At 44.6% G+C, this 21,907-nt stretch overlaps 1 protein-coding gene across 2 annotated transcripts in view; it reads left to right on the top strand.

Annotated features, from left to right (window-relative positions):
* LOC112249821 (ryanodine receptor 3-like) overlaps positions 1 to 19,952 on the top strand; it is a 101,364-nt gene extending 81,412 nt beyond the window's left edge. The window contains exons 54-76 of one of the 2 annotated variants that reach the window (XM_042321430.1): positions 43 to 123; positions 372 to 460; positions 927 to 1,055; positions 1,514 to 1,618; positions 3,207 to 3,288; positions 4,595 to 5,602; positions 5,746 to 6,026; positions 6,522 to 6,565; positions 6,874 to 7,042; positions 7,270 to 7,356; positions 8,123 to 8,299; positions 9,707 to 9,837; positions 10,187 to 10,229; positions 12,548 to 12,675; positions 13,714 to 13,774; positions 14,055 to 14,201; positions 16,341 to 16,475; positions 17,946 to 18,102; positions 18,365 to 18,429; positions 18,849 to 18,949; positions 19,129 to 19,180; positions 19,297 to 19,441; positions 19,495 to 19,952. In XM_042321430.1, the coding sequence (XP_042177364.1) occupies positions 43 to 123; positions 372 to 460; positions 927 to 1,055; positions 1,514 to 1,618; positions 3,207 to 3,288; positions 4,595 to 5,602; positions 5,746 to 6,026; positions 6,522 to 6,565; positions 6,874 to 7,042; positions 7,270 to 7,356; positions 8,123 to 8,299; positions 9,707 to 9,837; positions 10,187 to 10,229; positions 12,548 to 12,675; positions 13,714 to 13,774; positions 14,055 to 14,201; positions 16,341 to 16,475; positions 17,946 to 18,102; positions 18,365 to 18,429; positions 18,849 to 18,949; positions 19,129 to 19,180; positions 19,297 to 19,392 (3,368 nt within the window). In that variant the 3' untranslated portion in view covers positions 19,393 to 19,441; positions 19,495 to 19,952. Of the gene's footprint in view, positions 1 to 42; positions 124 to 371; positions 461 to 926; positions 1,056 to 1,513; positions 1,619 to 3,206; positions 3,289 to 4,594; positions 5,603 to 5,745; positions 6,027 to 6,521; positions 6,566 to 6,873; positions 7,043 to 7,269; positions 7,357 to 8,122; positions 8,300 to 9,706; positions 9,838 to 10,186; positions 10,230 to 12,547; positions 12,676 to 13,713; positions 13,775 to 14,054; positions 14,202 to 16,340; positions 16,476 to 17,945; positions 18,103 to 18,364; positions 18,430 to 18,848; positions 18,950 to 19,128; positions 19,181 to 19,296 lie in introns of both variants that reach the window. The other variant, XM_042321431.1, reaches the window with a different exon arrangement.
* The last annotated feature ends 1,955 nt before the right edge of the window (positions 19,953 to 21,907 follow it).

Raw genomic sequence — 21,907 nt, 5'->3', positions numbered from 1 at the left:
TTTTGGAGAGCAGTCTTCACCTACTTCTGTCCCCTCCCCAAGGTTCCAAAGTTCTGACGAATGATGACTTCACCAAAGATCTCTTCCGGTTTTTGCAACTGCTCTGTGAGGGGCACAATGGGGGTGAGAACTTGTATAAAGGACTATTAAAACAAATGTGATTTTATTTATGTTTTTGGTATCAATTTGGACCAGATGTCAAAAAAAATGTAATCACAAAATGATCTGATCCGCTCTTTCGTTTAGGTGGTGAAAGTACCATTTCCATGTTAGCTAACTTAACCATAACTCATGATAGGTTGCTACACTCCACATTATCACAATTATCAAATTAACCACATTATCCCAAAAGCTCAATTTGTTCTTCACAGATTTCCAAAACTTCCTGAGAACACAAACAGGAAACACGTTGACAGTCAACATTATCATCAGCACAGTGGACTACCTGCTACGCCTTCAGGTGATACACACTCACACACACACACATTCAGCTATTTTGTCTCCCTAAACCACATACACACACACACACACATTCAGCTATTTTGTCTCCCTAAACCACATACACACACACACACACATTCAGGTATTTTGTCTCCCTAAACCACAAACACACACACACACACACACACACACATTCAGGTATTTTGTCTCCCTAAACCACATACACACACACACACACACACATTCAGGTATTTTGTCTCCCTAAACCACAAACACACACACACACACACACACACACATTCAGGTATTTTGTCTTCACGACATAAACCATATTTATAAACACACATTCTGATATTTTGTGCTTGTAACCCCCTCCACCACCCACACACACACACACACACACACACACACACTACCACTCACTAAAAAGGAGCATGTGACATGTTTTCACCAACACATTGATATAGTAAAATCCTTCTCTGTAGGAATCTATCAGTGACTTCTACTGGTATTATTCTGGGAAAGACATTATCGACGAGGCAGGGCAGGTCAACTTCTCCAAAGCCTTAGCTGTCGCGAAGCAGATCTTCAACTCGCTCACTGAGTACATCCAGGTAAGACCTGTCCCCTTGTGTTTTTATTGGGTTTCTACATTTAGCCTATATTCACTCTTTCGTCTCAAACGTGATATTTTTTTATTTTATGATACTTACTGACATGTTTTTTATTGGTGTGATCTTTATAAATATTCACTCTATTTTTGTGTGCTTTTTGTATTTGATTATTGTCTTCTTCCTTCCCTCCCTCCCTCCCTCCCTCCCTCCCTCCCTCCCTCCCTCCCTCCCTCCCTCCCTCCCTCCCTCCCTCCCTCCCTCCCTCCCCCCTCCCTCCCCCCTCCCTCCCTCTCCCCCTCCTCCCCCTCCTCCCCCCCCTCCCTCCCTCCCTCCCTCTCCCCCTCCCCCCTCCCTCCCTCCCTCCCTCCCCCCTCCTCCCCCTCCCTCCCTCCCTCTCCCCCACCTTCCTCCCGCTCCCCCTCCTCCCACCTTCCTCTCTCCCCATCTGCCCGTCCCAGGGGCCATGTATTGGGAACCAGCAGAGTCTGGCCCACAGCAGACTGTGGGATGCAGTGGTGGGATTCCTGCATGTGTTTGCCAACATGCAGATGAAGCTGTCCCAGGTAACTAGGTGTCCTCAGTGCTGCACCAACCATTCCAGTAAAGTGAGTAAAATAAAACAGTAAACTACTGGCCCAGTCCAGCGTCCTGCGAGCTACCCTGCTGTCCTGGAGTTGCAGTCAGTGTCTATCTATAGGCAGCAGTGTCCCTCTGCTTCCTGTCAGTCAACGCTCACTGTCGTCTCCATCGCCTCTCCAATCAGTCACTGATCTTATGAAAATCACTCACATTTCAATAGACTATTCAGGGGATGTACTTGTACATCAAGCTGCCTCTCACTACAGAAACAGGAGATTGGTTCCTGCCCTGGGGGCCGTTGTAGCTCAAGGCTTACTTACTACTACACTTAAATAGCCTCAGAGTATAGGATTCACCCACACAGGACCGCACCAAACATCCTCAACATCAATAAGCAGGCCATTAGATGTAAAGCCATTTTTCCCCAGTTCATTGCTGTAAATGAGAATATGTTCTCACTCAACTTATCTGGTAAATTAAGGTTTACATTTTTATTAACATTTAAAAACGGTATGTATTAATGCCTATATCCTGCAATAAAAAGGGCATTTCAGCAGGAGCTTTACCCCAATAACCATGAACACAGTTACACAGTCAACCATTTAAGGACATTACAATGTAAAGGGGTTTAACCACCACTTGTCTACTGTCTTTGACTACTGTTCTCTGACCATTGTGACACTGTTTAGAACTGTCTGACCATTGTGACACTGTTTAGAACTGTCTGACCATTGTGACACTGTTTAGAACTGTCTGACCATTGTGACACTGTTTAGAACTGTCTGACCATTGTGACACTGTTTAGAACTGTCTGACCATTGTGACACTGTTTAGAACTGTCTGACCATTGTGACACTGTTTAGAACTGTCTGACCATTGTGACACTGTTTAGAACTGTCTGACCATTGTGACACTGTTTAGAACTGTCTGCCCATTGTGACACTGTTTAGAACTGTCTGACCATGTGACACTGTTTAGAACTGTCTGACCATTGTGACACTGTTTAGAACTGTCTGACCATGTGACACTGTTTAGAACTGTCTGACCATGTGACACTGTTTAGAACTGTCTGACCATGTGACACTGTTTAGAACTGTCTGACCATGTGACACTGTTTAGAACTGTCTGACCATGTGACAGACACTGTTTAGAACTGTCCACGTCTCAGTGAAATGGTCTGTTGTATAAAAAACTTGTCTAATATATATCCTAGTTTATTCTGGCTTGTAGTAATAGTTGCGCTCAATAGTAGATTTAGCTTTTCGTTCTGTCGTCCAGAGGAATGCGGATGCTGTCTTCCTAGATTAGGCCTGTAAAATCCCTCTAACATTAGATTATGAAATGAATCTGTGTTGAATGATTTTGTTTTGGTTGTGTATTTTTAATGCACGCCAACTTTGTATTGTACGCATTATTGAGATTGAAAAATGCTTTATAAATACATTGTATTATGATTTATTTATTTTATTATTAAGTACTAATAAATACAAATGAATAAATAGTCATTCATACTAATAAATGAATCGTAGTATAGTGTTAATGGAGTTCTTCTGATGGCCGGTGCTCCTTTAGGACTCGTGTCAGATTGAGCTGCTCAAGGAGTTGATGGATCTTCAGCAGGACATGGTGGTGATGATGCTGTCACTGCTCGAGGGTAAGAACCTACTACAGATTCACTAAAATAGGACTTTATCTAAGACGTTGTAGGTTACGGTCACCACACAAGCATTTATTTGAACATATATATTTACACCATATAGTCAATAATTTACACATAGCAGTAATGGTGCATTCTGTAGGTATCCACATAATACAAGTTCTATTCTTAACCCCATTCCTTTACTTAGATTTGTGTGTATTGGGTAAATGTTGTGACATTGGATTTGTGTGTATTGGGTAAATGTTGTGACATTGGATTTGTGTGTATTGGGTAAATGTTGTGACATTGGATTTGTGTGTATTGGGTAAATGTTGTGACATTGGATTTGTGTGTATTGGGTAAATGTTGTGACATTGGATTTGTGTGTATTGGGTAAATGTTGTGACATTGGATTTGTGTGTATTGGGTAAATGTTGTGACATTGGATTTGTGTGTATTGGGTAAATGTTGTGACATTGGATTTGTGTGTATTGGGTAAATGTTGTGACATTGGATTTGTGTGTATTGGGTAAATGTTGTGACATTGGATTTGTGTGTATTGGGTAAATGTTGTGACATTGGATTTGTGTGTATTGGGTAAATGTTGTGACATTGGATTTGTGTGTATTGGGTAAATGTTGTGACATTGGATTTGTGTGTATTGGGTATAGGTTGTGAAATTGGATTTGTGTGTATTGGGTATAGGTTGGGAAATTGGATTTGTGTGTATTGGGTATAGGTTGTGAAATTGGATCTATGTGTATTGGATGTGTGTGTATTGGGTATAGGTTGTGAAATTGGATTTGTGTGTATTGGGTAAATGTTGTGAAACTGTTAGATATCACTTGCTAGATACTGCTGCACTGTCGGAACTGGAAGTACAAGCATTTCTCTACACTCGCATTAACCTCTGCTAACCATGTGTATGTGACCAATACAATTTGATTAGATTGTGTGAATATGAACAAGGAAGAAAGTAAGAGTAAGTTTGTAAGTAAGAATGTAAATTAAAGTAAGAATGTAAATTAAAGTAAGTAAGAATGTAAAGTAAGTAAGAAAGTAAAGTAAGTAAGAATGTAAAGTAAAGTAACAATGTAAATTCAAGTAAGTAAGAATGTAAAGTAAAGTAAGATTGTAAATTAAAGTAAGTAAGAATGTAAAGTAAATTAAGAATGTAAATTCAAGTAAGTAAGGAATGTAAAGTAAAGTAAGATTTTAAATTAAAGTAAGAATGTAAAGTAAAGTAAGAATGTAAATTCAAGTAAGTAAGAATGTAAATATGACATGACATTGATTCCCAGTCTTATGTGATGTCTCCTAGGCAACGTGGTGAATGGAACGATTGGAAAGCAGATGGTGGACACTCTGGTGGAGTCCTCCAGCAACGTCGAGATGATCCTCAAGTTCTTCGACATGTTCCTCAAGATCAAGGACCTGACCACCTCTGACAACTTCAGGGAGTACGACCCCGAGAACAAGGGGATCATCTCCAAAAAAGATTTCCAGAAGTCCATGGAGAACCAGAAGCAGTACACCCAGTCGGAGATTGAGTTCCTCCTCTCCTGCACCGAGGCCGACGAAAACGACATGTTCAACTACGAGGAGTTTGTGGAGCGGTTCCACGAGCCGGCCAAAGACATCGGCTTCAACGTAGCCGTGCTGCTCACCAACCTCTCTGAGCACATGCCTCATGACCCCCGTCTGGCCACCTTCCTGGAACCAGCTGAGAGCGTGCTGAACTACTTCGAGCCGTACCTGGGCCGCATCGAGATCATGGGCGGAGGGAAGCGCATCGAGAGGGTCTACTTTGAGATCAGCGAGTCCAGTCGTACACAATGGGAGAAGCCACAGGTCAAAGAGTCCAAGAGACAGTTCATCTTTGATGTGGTCAACGAGGGGGGAGAAAGCGAGAAGATGGAGATGTTTGTGAACTTCTGCGAAGATACAATCTTTGAGATGCAGCTGGCGTCTCAGATCTCGGAGCCCGACGTGGTGGAGCGCCAGGAAGAGGAAGAGGAGGAGGTGCACAACTTGTTAGAAGAGCTTGCAGAGGAAGAGGAGAATAGCGAGCTGGAGGCTTCCTCGGCTTTCACCATGGCCTGCATCTCCGCCAAGAAGAAGATCTCCAACTTCAGACAGATGCTGACCTTCAAGATCCTCAAGAAGCAGTTCAAGAAGACCAAGAAGCTGAGCTTGAAGGAGATGACCGTTGGGTTCTTCTCCTTCTTCTGGACGCTCTTCACAGGGTTCTTCAAGGGGATCTACAGCCTCATCTTCGGATTCTTCCACCTCATCTGGTCGTCCATGTTCGGAGGCGGGCTCGTCGAAGGTGGGATCTTTTTTTTAATCTTCTTTGAATTATTATTTCCTATTTTGCCTATTTCATTTATTTTTGCTCTTTCACATTATTGTTTTTTGGCTACGCATAAGTGTGTTGCAATGTTTTTAAATAAAGTTTGATTTGATTTGAAGGAGCCAAGAACATGAAGGTGACAGACATCTTGGGTAACATGCCCGACCCCACCCAGTTTGGTATCCACGGCGATGTGTTGGAGATGGAGAAGGCCGAGGTTGGTGATTCTGTGTCGGGCGGGACAGACCAGGCCATCAAACCGTCAGACAAGGCAGAGCAGGACATTTTAATGCAGATGATTAATCCCACACCAAAGAAAGGGGAAGGGTTAAAACACGTTGATCCTGGACTGGGAGACGTCTCTGAGACTCCTGAGCCCACCGCCACTGTGGAGAAGAAGGTGAGCAATGTATATCTGTTAAACCTTAGGATGGTTTGTGCAATGGTTTGTGCAGCTTATAACACATTAGACAACCGGAAGATATCATATACAATGTTGATTTACGATGGCTTCTGTATAGCCTACTATTTCTCAGTAGGGTGTGTTTCACATGGGTGATGTCACTAATAATTATACCTCTATCCTTCTGTTGTCTGTCTCATGTAGAAGACTGATCCTCTATCCTTCTGTTGTCTGTCTCATGTAGAAGACTGAGCCTCTATCCTTCTGTTGTCTGTCTCATGTAGAAGACTGATCCTCTCTAACCATCTGATGTCTGTCTCATGTAGAAGACTGATCCTCTCTATCCTTCTGTTGTCTGTCTCATGTAGAAGACTGATCCTCTATCCTGCTGTTGTCTGTCTCATGTTGAAGACTGATCCTCTCTAACCATCTGTTGTCTGTCTCATGTAGAAGACTGATACTCTCTAACCTTCTGTTGTCTGTCTCATGTAGAAGGCTGTTAAAGAAACTAAAGAGTCGGAACCAGAGAAAGCAGAGTGAGTAGTCTATACATTTATTCATCTGTCTGTGTATGTTTACTTCAGCTGTGTAACATGAATGGCATGTTAAAATCTACTTGATTTAAAGTGTATTTAAAACATAAATTCAAATCCTGTGCTCGGTTGCTCGCAATCTTGACAGTTTGTTATTTTAAATAAGAGTTTGATTTTAATTGAAGATACTTTCTTAAAATGAAAATAATTTGTGTTGTGTTGTGTTGGGGTTTCAGCTCTCTAACAGTTGTCAGAGCTATGTGCTGGTGTCAGATCGATAACAGATCGGCGGCCATCTTGTGTTCTCACAGCACAGAGAAGAAGGAGAAGGAAGACAAGGCCAAGGAGGAGGAGCCTAAAGAGGAAGTGGCTCAGGAGAAGCCCGCCCCCAAGTCCAGAAACGGCCAATCAAAGGATGCTCCTACTTCCTTCTTTGCCAGCTTCTTTGCTGGGCTGGAGATCTACCAGGCCAAGATGCTGGTAATACATCAGACATTGTGTTTGTTCTAAATCGACTACATTTACGTGTATTGGGCGCGGGTAATCTCTCTCCAGAAATAGCTTTTCTGCCTGCCACCTGCTCTCAACAGTGACTTTCCACGTTGTCTTCATTGCAGTCACGCTCACCTCAGAAGACTGCTTTAAATGATAATGACTAAATGTATTATCATGACTAAATGTCTAACTTTGTGTTCCATGTGTTCCAGAACACGTTGGCTCGGAACTTCTACAACATGCGTTTCCTGGCTCTGTTTGTGGCGTTTGCCATCAACTTCATTCTACTGTTCTACAGGGTAATTTATTATGACCTTTAATGTTTTCTTGCTCTCTTTTCTACAAGTTGCAAATAGTTATTGCGTTGATGGAGAGATGAGGTGTTTTCTTTCCCACCTTACGGTGACAGTTCTTTAGCAATAACCAGGCTCTTGTATGTAACAAGCTCATAGCCTCAAGGCTGAATTAGACGTTCATCCACGTTCTCCAAACGTCAAATTTAGAAGTGTTTTTGTTGCTCCCGCTGATCTTTATCATTCAATTTCTTCACATGACACATTTTGAAGTTAAGGGTTAAGTTTAGTTACTCATTATGAATGGTTAAGGTAAGTGTTAAGGTTAGGGATAGGGTTATGAATGGTTAAGGTAAGGGTTAAGGTTAGGGATAGGGTTATGAATGGTTAAGGTTTGGATAGGGTAATGCATGGTTAAGGTTAGGGATAGGGTTATGAATGGTTAAGGTAAGGATTAAGGTTTGGGATAGAGTCAAAACCCACAACTGGTATCAAACACACAACCTTCTGATCCAGAGTCATGGGTTTACGCCTATCCACAACACACTAGCAAAAACCAAGCCTACTTGATAGTGGTTGTGAAGGCATTCCCTGACGTCATCAGGACGTGAGACAGATGTCCAATTTTGACATCAATCTTGAACGACCTGACTGCCTGGAGTCAACTTTGAGACAACATTGTGAGCTGGTTGTGTGTTTGCTGCGATTTGACCATTGTGCAGTTTGTCATAGAAATAAAAACACATTTTCTCCGTGGGTCGTCTGCCCTCAGGTGACTGCTGATGAGGATGACTCCTGGACTAGTTCTGATGATGATGATGATGAAGGTGGTGAGGAGTACTTTGTCCTGGAGGAGAGTACAGGCTACATGGCTCCTACACTGTGTTTCCTTGCTGTGTTCCACACTGCCCTCTCTGTCCTCTGTTTGATTGGCTACTACTTTCTCAAGGTGATTCCAATCATTTAATCAATCAGCAACCGATCACATCGTTTCGCAACATCTTTCTGTCTGCGTGTTCGTCTGCGTGTCTGTCTGCGTGTCTGTCTGCGTGTCTGTCTGCGTGTTCGTCTGCGTGTCTGTCTGCGTGTTCGTCTGTGTCTGTCTGCGTGTTCGTCTGCGTGTTCGTCTGTGTGTCTGTCTGCGTGTTCGTCTGTGTGTCTGTCTGCGTGTCTGTCTGCGTGTCTGTCTGCGTGTCCATCTGCGTGTCTGTCTGCGTGTTCGTCTGCGTGTCTGTCTGCGTGTTCGTCTGTGTGTCTGTCTGCGTGTTCGTCTGCGTGTTCGTCTGTGTGTCTGTCTGCGTGTTCGTCTGTGTGTCTGTCTGCGTGTCTGTCTGCGTGTTCGTCTGCGTGTCCATCTGCGTGTCTGTCTGCGTGTTCGTCTGCGTGTTCGTCTGTGTGTCTGTCTGCGTGTTCGTCTGTGTGTCTGTCTGCGTGTCTGTCTGCGTGTTCGTCTGCGTGTCTGTCTGCGTGTTCGTCTGTGTGTCTGTCTGCGTGTTCGTCTGTGTGTCTGTCTGCGTGTTCGTCTGTGTGTCTGTCTGCGTGTTGTCTGTGTCTGTCTGCGTGTTCGTCTGCGTGTCTGTCTGCGTGTTCGTCTGCGTGTTCGTCTGTGTGTCTGTCTGCGTGTTCGTCTGTGTGTCTGTCTGCGTGTCTGTCTGCGTGTTCGTCTGCGTGTCTGTCTGCGTGTTCGTCTGCGTGTTCGTCTGTGTGTCTGTCTGCGTGTTCGTCTGTGTCTGTCTGCGTGTTCGTCTGTGTGTCTGTCTGCGTGTTCGTCTGCGTGTCCATCTGCGTGTCTGTCTGCGTGTTCGTCTGCGTGTCTGTCTGCGTGTTCGTCTGTGTGTCTGTCTGCGTGTCTGTCTGCGTGTCTGTCTGCGTGTTCGTCTGCGTGTTGTCTGCTGTCTGCGTGTTCGTCTGTGTGTCTGTCTGCGTGTCTGTCTGCGTGTCTGTCTGCGTGTTCGTCTGCGTGTCCATCTGCGTGTGTCGTGTTCGTCTGCGTGTTCGTCTGCGTGTTCGTCTGCGTGTCTGTCTGCGTGTCTGTCTGCGTGTTCGTCTGCGTGTTCGTCTGCGTGTCTGTCTGCGTGTTCGTCTCCGTGTTCGTCTGCGTGTTCGTCTGCGTGTCTGTCTGCGTGTCTGTCTGCGTGTTCGTCTGCGTGTCTGTCTGCGTGTCTGTCTGCGTGTCTGTCTGCGTGTTCGTCTGTGTGTCTGTCTGCGTGTCTGTCTGCGTGTCTGTCTGCGTGTTCGTCTGCGTGTTCGTCTGCCTACTCGTTTGTCTCGGTCCGTCGTTGTATTCTAACGATCTTCTTCCTCAATTTTTCTCCTCTCTCCCCTTTTCTCTCTCTGTCGTCCATTTCCCTCCCAGGTGCCTCTGGTGGTGTTTAAGCGAGAGAAAGGGATCGCCAGGCTCTTGGAGTTTGAAGGTCTCTACATCACGGAGCAGCCGGCAGACGATGACATCACAGGACAGTGGGACCGCCTCGTCATCAACACACCGTGAGTCATTACCACGGAGGTACACCCAGTGCCTGACTTGGACTGAAACAGGTGCCGGTACTGTTTATATTTAGGTGCGGGAGCTCCACAATACTTCTGAGCTAATATTCTATGAGAAGTGCAGGAACTCAAGAGGTAGAACATGTGAGGTGCCGGTACTTAGTTCCCGGAAGCTCCTGCAAAAGTCAACCACTGTGTAAAGTCAGTTGAACAAGTCAGTTGAACAAGTCAGTTGAACAAGTCAGTTGAACAAGTCAGTTGAACAAGTCACCAGCTTCAGATGGAAGTTCCCAATACAATTGGAGGGACATTGAACGACTGATACCATGTCTATCTTATTTTTCTCAAGGTCCTTCCCCAATAATTACTGGGACAAGTTTATCAAACGAAAGGTACGTGGGATTTAAAAAACTAATATAAACATGTAGAATAATAATGTTATTCACACAGAATTCTACACAAGTTCTACACAGTATAATGTCATAGTGTAGTATAACAAATCTTATAAACCCAAACCATATGTCTTTCCAATTATATGTATGTCTATAGGTCATTAATTAGTCTGGAGACCTGTATGTGTCTGTCTATAGGTCATTAATTAGTCTGGAGACCTGTATGTGTCTGTCTATAGGTCATTAATTAGTCTGGAGACCTGTATGTGTCTGTCTATAGGTCATTAATTAGTCTGGAGACCTGTATGTGTCTGTCTATAGGTCATTAATTAGTCTGGAGACCTGTATGTGTCTGTCTATAGGTCATTAATTAGTCTGGAGACCTGTATGTGTCTGTCTATAGGTCATTAATTAGTCTGGAGACCTGTATGTGTCTGTCTATAGGTCATTAATTAGTCTGGAGACCTGTATGTGTCTGTCTATAGGTCATTAATTAGTCTGGAGACCTGTATGTGTCTGTCTATAGGTCATTAATTAGTCTGGAGACCTGTATGTGTCTGTCTATAGGTCATTAATTAGTCTGGAGACCTGTATGTGTCTGTCTATAGGTCATTAATTAGTCTGGAGACCTGTATGTGTCTGTCTATAGGTCATTAATTAGTCTGGAGACCTGTATGTGTCTGTCTATAGGTCATTAATCAGTCTGGAGACCTGTATGTGTCTGTCTATAGGTCATTAATTAGTCTGGAGACCTGTATGTGTCTGTCTATAGGTCATTAATTAGTCTGGAGACCTGTATGTGTCTGTCTATAGGTCATTAATTAGTCTGGAGACCTGTATGTGTCTGTCTATAGGTCATTAATTAGTCTGGAGACCTGTATGTGTCTGTCTATAGGTCATTAATTAGTCTGGAGACCTGTATGTGTCTGTCTATAGGTCATTAATCAGTCTGGAGACCTGTATGTGTCTGTCTATAGGTCATTAATTAGTCTGGAGACCTGTATGTGTCTGTCTATAGGTCATTAATTAGTCTGGAGACCTGTATGTGTCTGTCTATAGGTCATTAATCAGTCTGGAGACCTGTATGTGTCTGTCTATAGGTCATTAATTAGTCTGGAGACCTGTATGTGTCTGTCTATAGGTCATTAATTAGTCTGGAGACCTGTATGTGTCTGTCTATAGGTCATTAATCAGTCTGGAGACCTGTATGTGTCTGTCTATAGGTCATTAATTAGTCTGGAGACCTGTATGTGTCTGTCTATAGGTCATTAATTAGTCTGGAGACCTGTATGTGTCTGTCTATAGTTCATTAATAAGTATGGAGACCTGTATGTGTCTGTCTATAGGTCATTAATTAGTCTGGAGACCTGTATGTGTCTGTCTATAGGTCATTAATCAGTCTGGAGACCTGTATGTGTCTGTCTATAGGTCATTAATTAGTCTGGAGACCTGTATGTGTCTGTCTATAGGTCATTAATTAGTCTGGAGACCTGTATGTGTCTGTCTATAGGTCATTAATCAGTCTGGAGACCTGTATGTGTCTGTCTATAGGTCATTAATTAGTCTGGAGACCTGTATGTGTCTGTCTATAGGTCATTAATTAGTCTGGAGACCTGTATGTGTCTGTCTATAGTTCATTAATAAGTATGGAGACCTGTATGTGTCTGTCTATAGGTCATTAATTAGTCTGGAGACCTGTATGTGTCTGTCTATAGGTCATTAATCAGTCTGGAGACCTGTATGTGTCTGTCTATAGGTCATTAATTAGTCTGGAGACCTGTATGTGTCTGTCATAGGTCATTAATCAGTCTGGACCTGTATGTGTCTGTCTATAGGTCATTAATTAGTCTGGAGACCTGTATGTGTCTGTCTATAGGTCATTAATCAGTCTGGAGACCTGTATGTGTCTGTCTATAGGTCATTAATTAGTCTGGAGACCTGTATGTGTCTGTCTATAGTTCATTAATAAGTATGGAGACCTGTATGTGTCTGTCTATAGGAGTCTGGAGACCTGTATGTGTCTGTCTATAGGTCATTAATCAGTCTGGAGACCTGTATGTGTCTGTCTATAGGTCATTAATTAGTCTGGAGACCTGTATGTGTCTGTCTATAGGTCATTAATTAGTCTGGAGACCTGTATGTGTCTGTCTATAGGTCATTAATTAGTCTGGAGACCTGTATGTGTCTGTCTATAGGTCATTAATCAGTCTGGAGACCTGTATGTGTCTGTCTATAGGTCATTAATCAGTCTGGAGACCTGTTTTTGTCTGTCTATAGGTCATTAATAAGTATGGAGACCTGTTTTCGTCTGGTTATAGGTCATTAATAAGTATGGAGACCTGTACGGAGCTGAGCGGATAGCTGAGCTGTTGGGTCTGGATAAGAGCGCCCTGGACTTCGACCCTACTCAGGAGACCGTGGTGGAGGCGGCTTCTCTTGTATCCTGGTGAGACAATCCACACTTCTCATATCATCCTAACAAAATTCTTAATAATGTGAATGCAGGCTGATGCATCACCAATCAAACACGTAGCTAATAAACATAGTCATAGACATAGTACCTCAGTTTAGTTAAGCGCTGGTGAGAAAGTAATCCTCTCATATCAACACAGTAAAATACATGATGATACCTCTGTCTGTTTCCCAGCTGATGAAACCTCTGATGAAACCTCTGTCTGTTTCCCAGCTGATGAAACCTCTGATGAAACCTCTGTCTGTTTCCCTCCTAAGAAACCTCTGTCTGTTTCCCACCTAAGAAACCTCTGTCTGTTTCCCAGCTGATGAAACCTCTGTCTGTTTCCCAGCTAAGAAACCTCTGCCTGTTTCCCAGCTAAGAAACCTCTGTCTGTTTCCCAGCTGATGAAACCTCTGATGAAACCTCTGTCTGTTTCCCAGCTGATGAAACCTCTGATGAAACCTCTGTCTGTTTCCCAGCTGATGAAACCTCTGATGAAACCTCTGTCTGTTTCCCTCCTAAGAAACCTCTGTCTGTTTCCCAGCTGATGAAACCTCTGATGAAACCTCTGTCTGTTTCCCTCCTAAGAAACCTCTGTCTGTTTCCCAGCTAAGAAACCTCTGCCTGTTTCCCAGCTAAGAAACCTCTGTCTGTTTCCCAGCTAAGAAACCTCTGTCTGTTTCCCAGCTAAGAAACCTCTGTCTGTTTCCCAGCTAAGAAACCTCTGCCTGTTTCCCAGCTAAGAAACCTCTGTCTGTTTCCCAGCTAAGAAACCTCTGTCTGTTTCCCAGCTAAGAAACCTCTGTCTGTTTCCCAGCTAAGAAACCTCTGCCTGTTTCCCAGCTAAGAAACCTCTGTCTGTTTCCCAGCTAAGAAACCTCTGTCTGTTTCCCAGCTAAGAAACCTCTGTCTGTTTCCCAGCTAAGAAACCTCTGTCTGTTTCCCAGCTAAGAAACCCCTCTGTTTCCCAGCTAAGAAACCTCTGCCTGTTTCCCAGCTAAGAATCATCTGTCTGTTTCCCTATGGTAGGTTGAGCTCTATCGACACCAAGTACCACATCTGGAAAATGGGAGTGGTGCTGACTGACAACGTAAGTGTTTAGTCCCTAAGTAAAGCCAAACTGTCAACCTAGCCCCTCCCCGTTCAGTGTTTGTGGCTGACAATAAGGCTCTGGATAGGTGTAAGCAGTATGGTCAAACCACCCGGAGGCCATCAGGAGGCTAGCTGGAGCCCTCACCATACTGCTTACACCTATCCAGTCCCTTCCAAACGGCAAACACAAAGGTGAAAGGACTAAGGATTTCAAGTCGATTTTTAGACTGATGAAGTGGACGGACTGAGCTTCACATTTCCTTGTTCTGTCATGTCAGTCGTTCCTGTACCTGATCTGGTACGCCACCATGTCCATCCTGGGGCACTATAACAACTTCTTCTTCGCTGCCCATCTGCTGGACATCGCCATGGGCTTCAAGACCCTCCGGACCATCCTGTCCTCCGTCACTCACAACGGAAAACAGGCACGTGGCAATAACACCACCAAATCACATAGACATTTGAACCACTAGTCTGTAGATCAGGGGACGTCTCAATAGTCTAAAGTCGCCTCCTCTCCCTTTGTCTGCAATGATCTGAAAACAGTTATATCACTTTAGTGATGAGAAGGAAGATCCTCCCAGACAGACACATGGGGCAATAGGGTGCTTTCAGATCTGGGTCAAATACATGTCAAATCCCTGTGCTTTCAAAAAAACTCCAAGCTAAATCGAGCGCATCTCATACACTGAAAAAATATATGTAAACACAACATGTAAAGTGTTGGTCCCATGTTTCATGAGCTGAAATACAAAATAAAAGCTTATTTCTCAAATTTGGTGCACAAATTTGTTTACATCCCTGAGTGAGCATTTCTCCTCCCAATATAATGCATCTACCTGACAGGTGTAGCATATCAAGAAGCTAATTAAACATCATGATCGTTACACAGGTGCACCTTGCGCTGGACACAATAAAAGGCCACTCTAAAATGTGTAATTTTGTTACACAACACAAAGCCACAGATGTCTCACATTTTGAGGGAGCGTGCAATTGACATGCTGACTGCAGGAATGTCCACCAGAGCTGTTTCTAGATAATTGAATGTTCATTTTTCTACTGTAAGCCTTCAAAGTCATTACAGAGAATTTGTCAGTACGTCCAACCGGCCTCACAACTGCAGACCATGTGTATGGGATCGTGTGCGTGAGCGGTTTGCTGATGTCAACGTTGTGAACAGAGTGCCCCATGGTGGCGGTGGGGTTATGGTATGGGCAGGCATTAGCTACAGACAACGAACACAATTGCATTTTATCAATGGCGATTTGAATGCATAGAGATACAAATGGCGTTTAAATTTGACCCATGTCTGGTTGCTGATTACGAAAGGTTGATATCCTCATTCTGGTCAAGTCAAGTGAAGTTTTGTTTATTTTATTTTACCAAGATCTCAACACCAAGGGTTGGAACCTAAGTAATTTTCCTATTGATCCATAAAAATGTTTTACAGTTCTGAACCAGTTCAAGCCCCAAAAATATTTTTTCATATAGTTCCCTTTCGTGATTTTTTAAAAAAACCTGTGAAATCAACATTGTTTTTACCTTCGGCTCATGAATTTACTCAACAAATTAGCGACGCTAGAGCAGCTTCAGACCAGGTAAGATAAGATCATATATTTGATTGGTCAGATAAGTGCAGGAGCGAGATGAGAGAGTGGACATGGAGGGATAATTGCCTTGAAGCGCTGAACATCACGACGTGGTGAACTGGAATGTGTTGAGACTATGACTAACAGTGTAACTTAACCAAATTACACAATATATATACTAGACATTAGGAATATTTTGTGAACTAAAAATAATATTATTAATGGGTTCTCAAGATAATAAAATACCGGTTCTGTTCAGGAACACTAGAGATCACATTCTATACCGGTTCTGTTCAGGAACACCAGAGATCACATTCTATACCGGTTCTGTTCAGGAACACCAGAGATCACATTCTATACCGGTTCTGTTCAGGAACACCAGAGATCACATTCTATACCGGTTATGCTTCCGTTCCTCTAAAAACAAAATTATATTTTTCAGTTCTGTTCCCTGAACCGGTTCCAACTCCTGCTCAACACATTTTACATTTCTGTATGTAGAGAACACGGTGAATATGAATGTCCTCTCTCTCTCTGTCTCTCTCCCTCTGTCTCTCTCCCTCTCTCTCTCTCTGTCTCTCTCCCTGTCTCGCTCTCTGTCTCTCTCCCTGTCTCTCTCCCTGTCTCTCTCTCTGTCTCTCTCTCTGTCTCTGTCTCTCCCTCTCTCTCTCTCTGTCTCTCCTCTGTCTCTCTCTATCTCTCTATCTCTGTCTCTCTCCCTCTGTCTCTGTCTCTCTCTATCTGTCTCTATCTCTGTCGCTCTCCCTCTGTCTCTCTCTCTCTCTCTATCTCTGTCTCTCTCCCTCTGTCTCTCGCTCTCTCTCCCTCTCTCTCTCTGTCTCTCTCTTCCTCTCTGTCTCTCTCTTTCTCTCTCTTTCTCTCTCTCTCTATCTGTCTCTCTCTCTCTCTCTGTCTCTCTCTCTGTCTCTCCCTGTCGCTCCCTCTCTCTCTCTCTGTCTCTGTCTCTCTCTACAGTTGGTGCTGACCGTAGGTCTGTTGGCGGTGGTGGTGTATCTGTACACTGTGGTGGCCTTCAACTTCTTCAGGAAGTTCTACAACAAGAGCGAGGACGAGGACGCACCTGATATGAAGTGTGACGACATGATGACTGTAAGTCTGCACAAACACACCCCTCTACTCACTGCTAGTAGATGACTCAACAAAGTAGTATTGATACGGTGTCATAGCACGTATCAGTCAGTCATACACATCCTTCCAACCAAGCCACTAATAGATGGCTTGGTTGGAGTTAATTCCACAACTCACAGAACATGTTGTAGGAAGGAATCCAAAAACTGCTACACATCCTCCTCAGTGCTATCTGTTCCTCTGTTCCACCTGTATATCCTCCTCAGTGCTATCTGTTCCACCTGTATATCCTCCTCAGTGATATCTGTTCCTCCAGTATATCCTCCTCAGTGCTATCTGTTCCTCTGTTCCTCCAGTATATCCTCCTCAGTGCTATCTGTTCCTCTGTTCCTCCAGTATATCCTGCTCAGTGCTATCTGTTCCTCCAGTATATCCTCCTCAGTGCTATCTGTTCCTCTGTTCCTCCAGTATATCCTCCTCAGTGCTATCTGTTCCTCTGCCTCCAGTATATCCTCCTCAGTGCTATCTGTTTCCTCCAGTATATCCTCCTCAGTGCTATCTGTTCCTCTGTTCCTCCAGTATATCCTCCTCAGTGCTATCTGTTCCTCTGTTCCTCCAGTATATCCTCCTCAGTGCTATCTGTTCCTCTGTTCCTCCAGTATATCCTCCTCAGTGCTATCTGTTCCTCCAGTATATCCTCCTCAGTGCTATCTGTTCCTCTGTTCCTCCAGTATATCCTCCTCAGTGCTATCTGTTCCTCTGTTCCTCCAGTATATCCTCCTCAGTGCTATCTGTTCCTCTGTTCCTCCAGTATATCCTCCTCAGTGCTATCTGTTCCTCTGTTCCTCCAGTATATCCTCCTCAGTGCTATCTGTTCCTCTGTTCCTCCTGTATATCCTCCTCAGTGCTATCTGTTCCTCCAGTATATCCTCCTCAGTGATATCTGTTCCTCTGTTCCTCCAGTATATCCTCCTCAGTGCTATCTGTTCCTCCAGTATATCCTCCTCAGTGCTATCTTCCTCTGTTCCTCCAGTATATCCTCCTCAGTGCTATCTGTTCCTCCAGTATATCCTCCTCAGTGCTATCTGTTCCTCTGTTCCTCCAGTATATCCTCCTCAGTGCTATCTGTTCCTCTGTTCCTCCAGTATATCCTCCTCAGTGCTATCTGTTCCTCTGTTCCTCCAGTATATCCTCCTCAGTGCTATCTGTTCCTCTGTTCCACCTGTATATCCTCCTCAGTGCTATCTGTTCCTCTGTTCCACCTGTATATCCTCCTCAGTGCTATCTGTTCCTCCAGTATATCCTCCTCAGTGATATCTGTTCCTCTGTTCCTCCAGTATATCTGTCAGTCCTCCAGTATATCCTGCTCAGTGCTATCTGTTCCTCTGTTCCTCCAGTATATCCTCCTCAGTGCTATCTGTTCCTCTGTTCCTCCAGTATATCCTGCTCAGTGCTATCTGTTCCTCTGTTCCACCTGTATATCCTCCTCAGTGCTATCTGTTCCACCTGTACGCGGGGGTGAGGGCCGGCGGTGGTATCGGTGATGAGCTCGAGGACCCGGCCGGAGACCCCTACGAGCTGTGGCGTATCCTCTTCGACATCACCTTCTTCTTCTTCGTCATCGTCATCCTCCTGGCCATCATCCAGGGTACGTTATCTACTAGGCCGGTGGTTCTCATCCTTGTTTGGTTACCGTACCTCCGATCACATTGTTTTTCCATACGATATGAGTCATATGAGTCTTCCCAAATACCCCCTGTGGATAGGATTGATACCCCCGGGGTACCAGAACCCCAGGTTGGGAACCATTCTATTTGGCTTCTTGCTGTTTAAAACAACAGCCGAGAGGACTAGGCTCTTTCCTGTGTAATAAATGTCAAGTTAAAATGCTGTCTTATTCAATGCTCCAGGTTTGATTATTGATGCGTTTGGGGAACTGAGAGACCAGCAGGAGCAGGTGAAGGAGGATATGGAGGTAAGAGTTCACCTGGTCTGGAGGTGAGAGTTCACCTGGTCTGGAGGTAAGAGTTCACCTGGTCTGGAGGTGAGAGTTCACCTGGTCTGGAGGTGAGAGTTCACCTGGTCTGGAGGTGAGAGTTCACCTGGTCTGGAGGTGAGAGTTCACCTGGTCTGGAGGTGAGAGTTCACCTGGTCTGGAGGTGAGAGTTCACCTGGTCTGGAGGTGAGAGTTCACCTGGTCTGGAGGTGAGAGTTCACCTGGTCTCACCTAGAACCTACTGTATCAATGTTAGGAAACAGCAATGTTATTCTGTTGTTGTTAAGTCGTTGACACGATTCCATATTCTTCACAACAGAACATTTTATCCTCTTGAATCAACGCTAATATGTTAAGGAAGGGGATGTATCTGATTCACACATTCCATCCTCTTGTAGACGAAATGCTTCATCTGTGGAATTGGAAATGACTACTTTGACACGACACCCCACGGCTTTGAGACCCACACCTTACAAGAGCACAACCTGGCCAACTACCTGTGAGTACATAACTGACATGAGCATGTTGTTTAAGCACATATGACCAGAGCTGCTCCATTAAAAGGCTCTTGTTTGAATTGAATTAGATGTGCTTAACCAATGAGGCTCTGGATGAAAGCCTGAGTTAATATTTTTGATCAATCTGGCCTCCTCTGACACTGCTTTTGTCCTTGTGCAGCTTCTTCCTGATGTACCTCATCAACAAGGACGAGACTGAACACACGGGTCAGGTACGTACAATAACACTTCTCTTTATCGTATGAAAACAGGTCACAGGTCATCGAAAAACACCTTCTCACTCATTAAACCCTTTATCGTACTGCGTCGTTTCCCTCTCCCTCAACAGGAGTCGTATGTGTGGAAGATGTACCAGGAGAGATGCTGGGACTTCTTCCCTGCTGGGGACTGTTTCAGGAAGCAGTATGAGGACCTGCTTGGGTAGAGAGGACACCTAACACTACATTACCCAGCTCCCCTACAACCCCACCTGGGTAGACAGGACACCTAACACTACATTACCCAGCTCCCCTTCAACCCTACCTGGGTAGACAGGACACCTAACACTACATTACCCAGCTCCCCTACAACCCTACCTGGGTAGACAGGACACCTAACACTACATTACCCAGCTACCATAAAACAACACTATCTGTATTTGAGAGACCCGTCTACCTACTCACAACCCTACACCTTATCTGAGACAGACTTCTTACTCACGTCAATGAACTTTAATGGATAGACAACACTATCTGTGTAGAGAGGACACCAGGACACGACCCAGCTACCCTACAACACCATCTGGGTAGAGAGGACACCAGGACACGACCCAGCTACCCTACAACACCATCTGGGTAGAGAGGACACCAGGACACGACCCAGCTACCCTACAACACCATCTGGGTAGAGAGGACACCAGGACACGACCCAGCTACCCTACAACACCATCTGTGTAGAGAGGACACCAGGACACTACCCTACAACACCATCTGGGTAGAGAGGACACCAGGACACTACCCTACAACACCATCTGGGTAGAGAGGACACTACCCAGCTACCCTACAACACCATCTGGGTAGAGAGGACACCAGGACACGACCCTGCTACCCTACAACACCATCTGGGTAGAGAGGACACCAGGACACTACCCAGCTACCCTACAACACCATCTGGGTAGAGAGGACACCAGGACACCACCCAGCTACCCTACAACACTATCTGGGTAGAGAGGACACCAGGACACTACCCTACAACACCATCTGGGTAGAGAGGACACCAGGACACTACCCAGCTACCCTACAACACTATCTGGGTAGAGAGGACACCAGGACACTACCCAGCTACCCTACCACACCATCTGGGTAGAGAGGACACCAGGACACTGACCCAGCTACCCTACAACACCATCTGGGTAGAGAGGACACCAGGACACGACCCAGCTACCCTACAACACTATCTGGGTAGAGAGGACACCAGGAAATGACCCAGCTACCCTACAACACTATCTGGGTAGAGAGGACACCACCCAGCTACCCTACAACACCAACTGGGTAGAGAGGACACCAGGACACTACCCAGCTACCCTACAACACCATCTGGGTAGAGAGGACACCACCCAGCTACCCTACAACACTATCTGGGTAGAGAGGACACCACCCAGCTACCCTACAACACCATCTGGGTAGAGAGGACACCAGGACACTACCCAGCTACCCTACAACACCAACTGGGTAGAGAGAACACCAGGACACTACCCAGCTACCCTACAACACCAACTGGGTAGAGAGGACACCAGGACACTACCCGGCTACCCTACAACACCAACTGGGTAGAGAGGACACCAGGACACTACCCGGCTACCCTACAACACCAACTGGGTAGAGAGGAAACCAGGACACTACCCGGCTACCCTACAACACCAACTGGGTAGAGAGGACTGTATCTGAGAGACTAACTCACTTGAACCTTAATGGAACCTGAAAACTAGCTCCACGTTGCTCTTCTGTTGCCATTGTATCCATCATACAGTTTCACCTATTGAAATGGCCAGCCACTACTGAGGAGAGACTGATGTGATGAAGACGATGACTGACGATGATTGGACTTGGTGTTTTGGATTTTTATATGGAAAGTAAAGTCCTTTTACCTGTCACTAAAAGATAAGTCACCCGCCACGGCGACACCTCGTATGCTCTTTCGAACGCAAAAAAACCACATATTTATTTTGATGTGATTTGTCATGATGACACGTTGCCCTTTTCACTTCGCTTAACACCAAAACCGTTGCACAATCCGTCATGTGGCAGAGTGGAGACATTGATGTGTAGGGTTTCAGTTTGATGGGTGATGGAATGTACAAGTAATGCACAAGCCATGATATTAATACCGAAGACCGTAATAACCCAGATATTAACTGATTACCAAAATAAGATTGATGCTAGAATGTGTATTGTGGTGGTGATAATGATGAAACTAGAAATTAAATTCATTGAATTAGAACTGTTCTAGCTTGGTCTGAATATGATTTGCTTGGTGAGATGAGGAATTTAAAAAATTCGTCCCTCAAGGGTCAGTCTTGAGCCCATTTATAGTTGTTTATCAAGTGCCATTGTGCCTTAATTTGAGAAACTATGCACACACAAACATGGTGTCCCTTGACGCCCTTTAGTGCTCTAGAGTTTGGATTAGTTAAGAGCATAATTGCCTAGCTACAGTAGTGATAGTTTTGTGGATTTTCAGTTCAAAACATTTACTTTGTTGTACAAAAACTAGGTAACCATTGTGTAAATGTTGCTCCGTTTGGATTGGTTCCCAAGCTTCAGAGTCTCCTTGCCTGCCTGTACACCTTTCTTTCCACAGTAGAAATGAGAAATGACACACTGAGGAAATAACATGGTTCAAGATTTATTGAACACGTAACGACAGAGAGAAACAGTGAACCTCTAATTGTATGAACATTT

Source organism: Oncorhynchus tshawytscha, linkage group LG05, assembly GCF_018296145.1.
Source record: "Oncorhynchus tshawytscha isolate Ot180627B linkage group LG05, Otsh_v2.0, whole genome shotgun sequence".
Lineage (NCBI taxonomy): Eukaryota > Metazoa > Chordata > Actinopteri > Salmoniformes > Salmonidae > Oncorhynchus > Oncorhynchus tshawytscha.
Note: the sequence above shows the minus strand (reverse complement) of the source record. Positions and strands in the feature narration are given on the sequence as shown.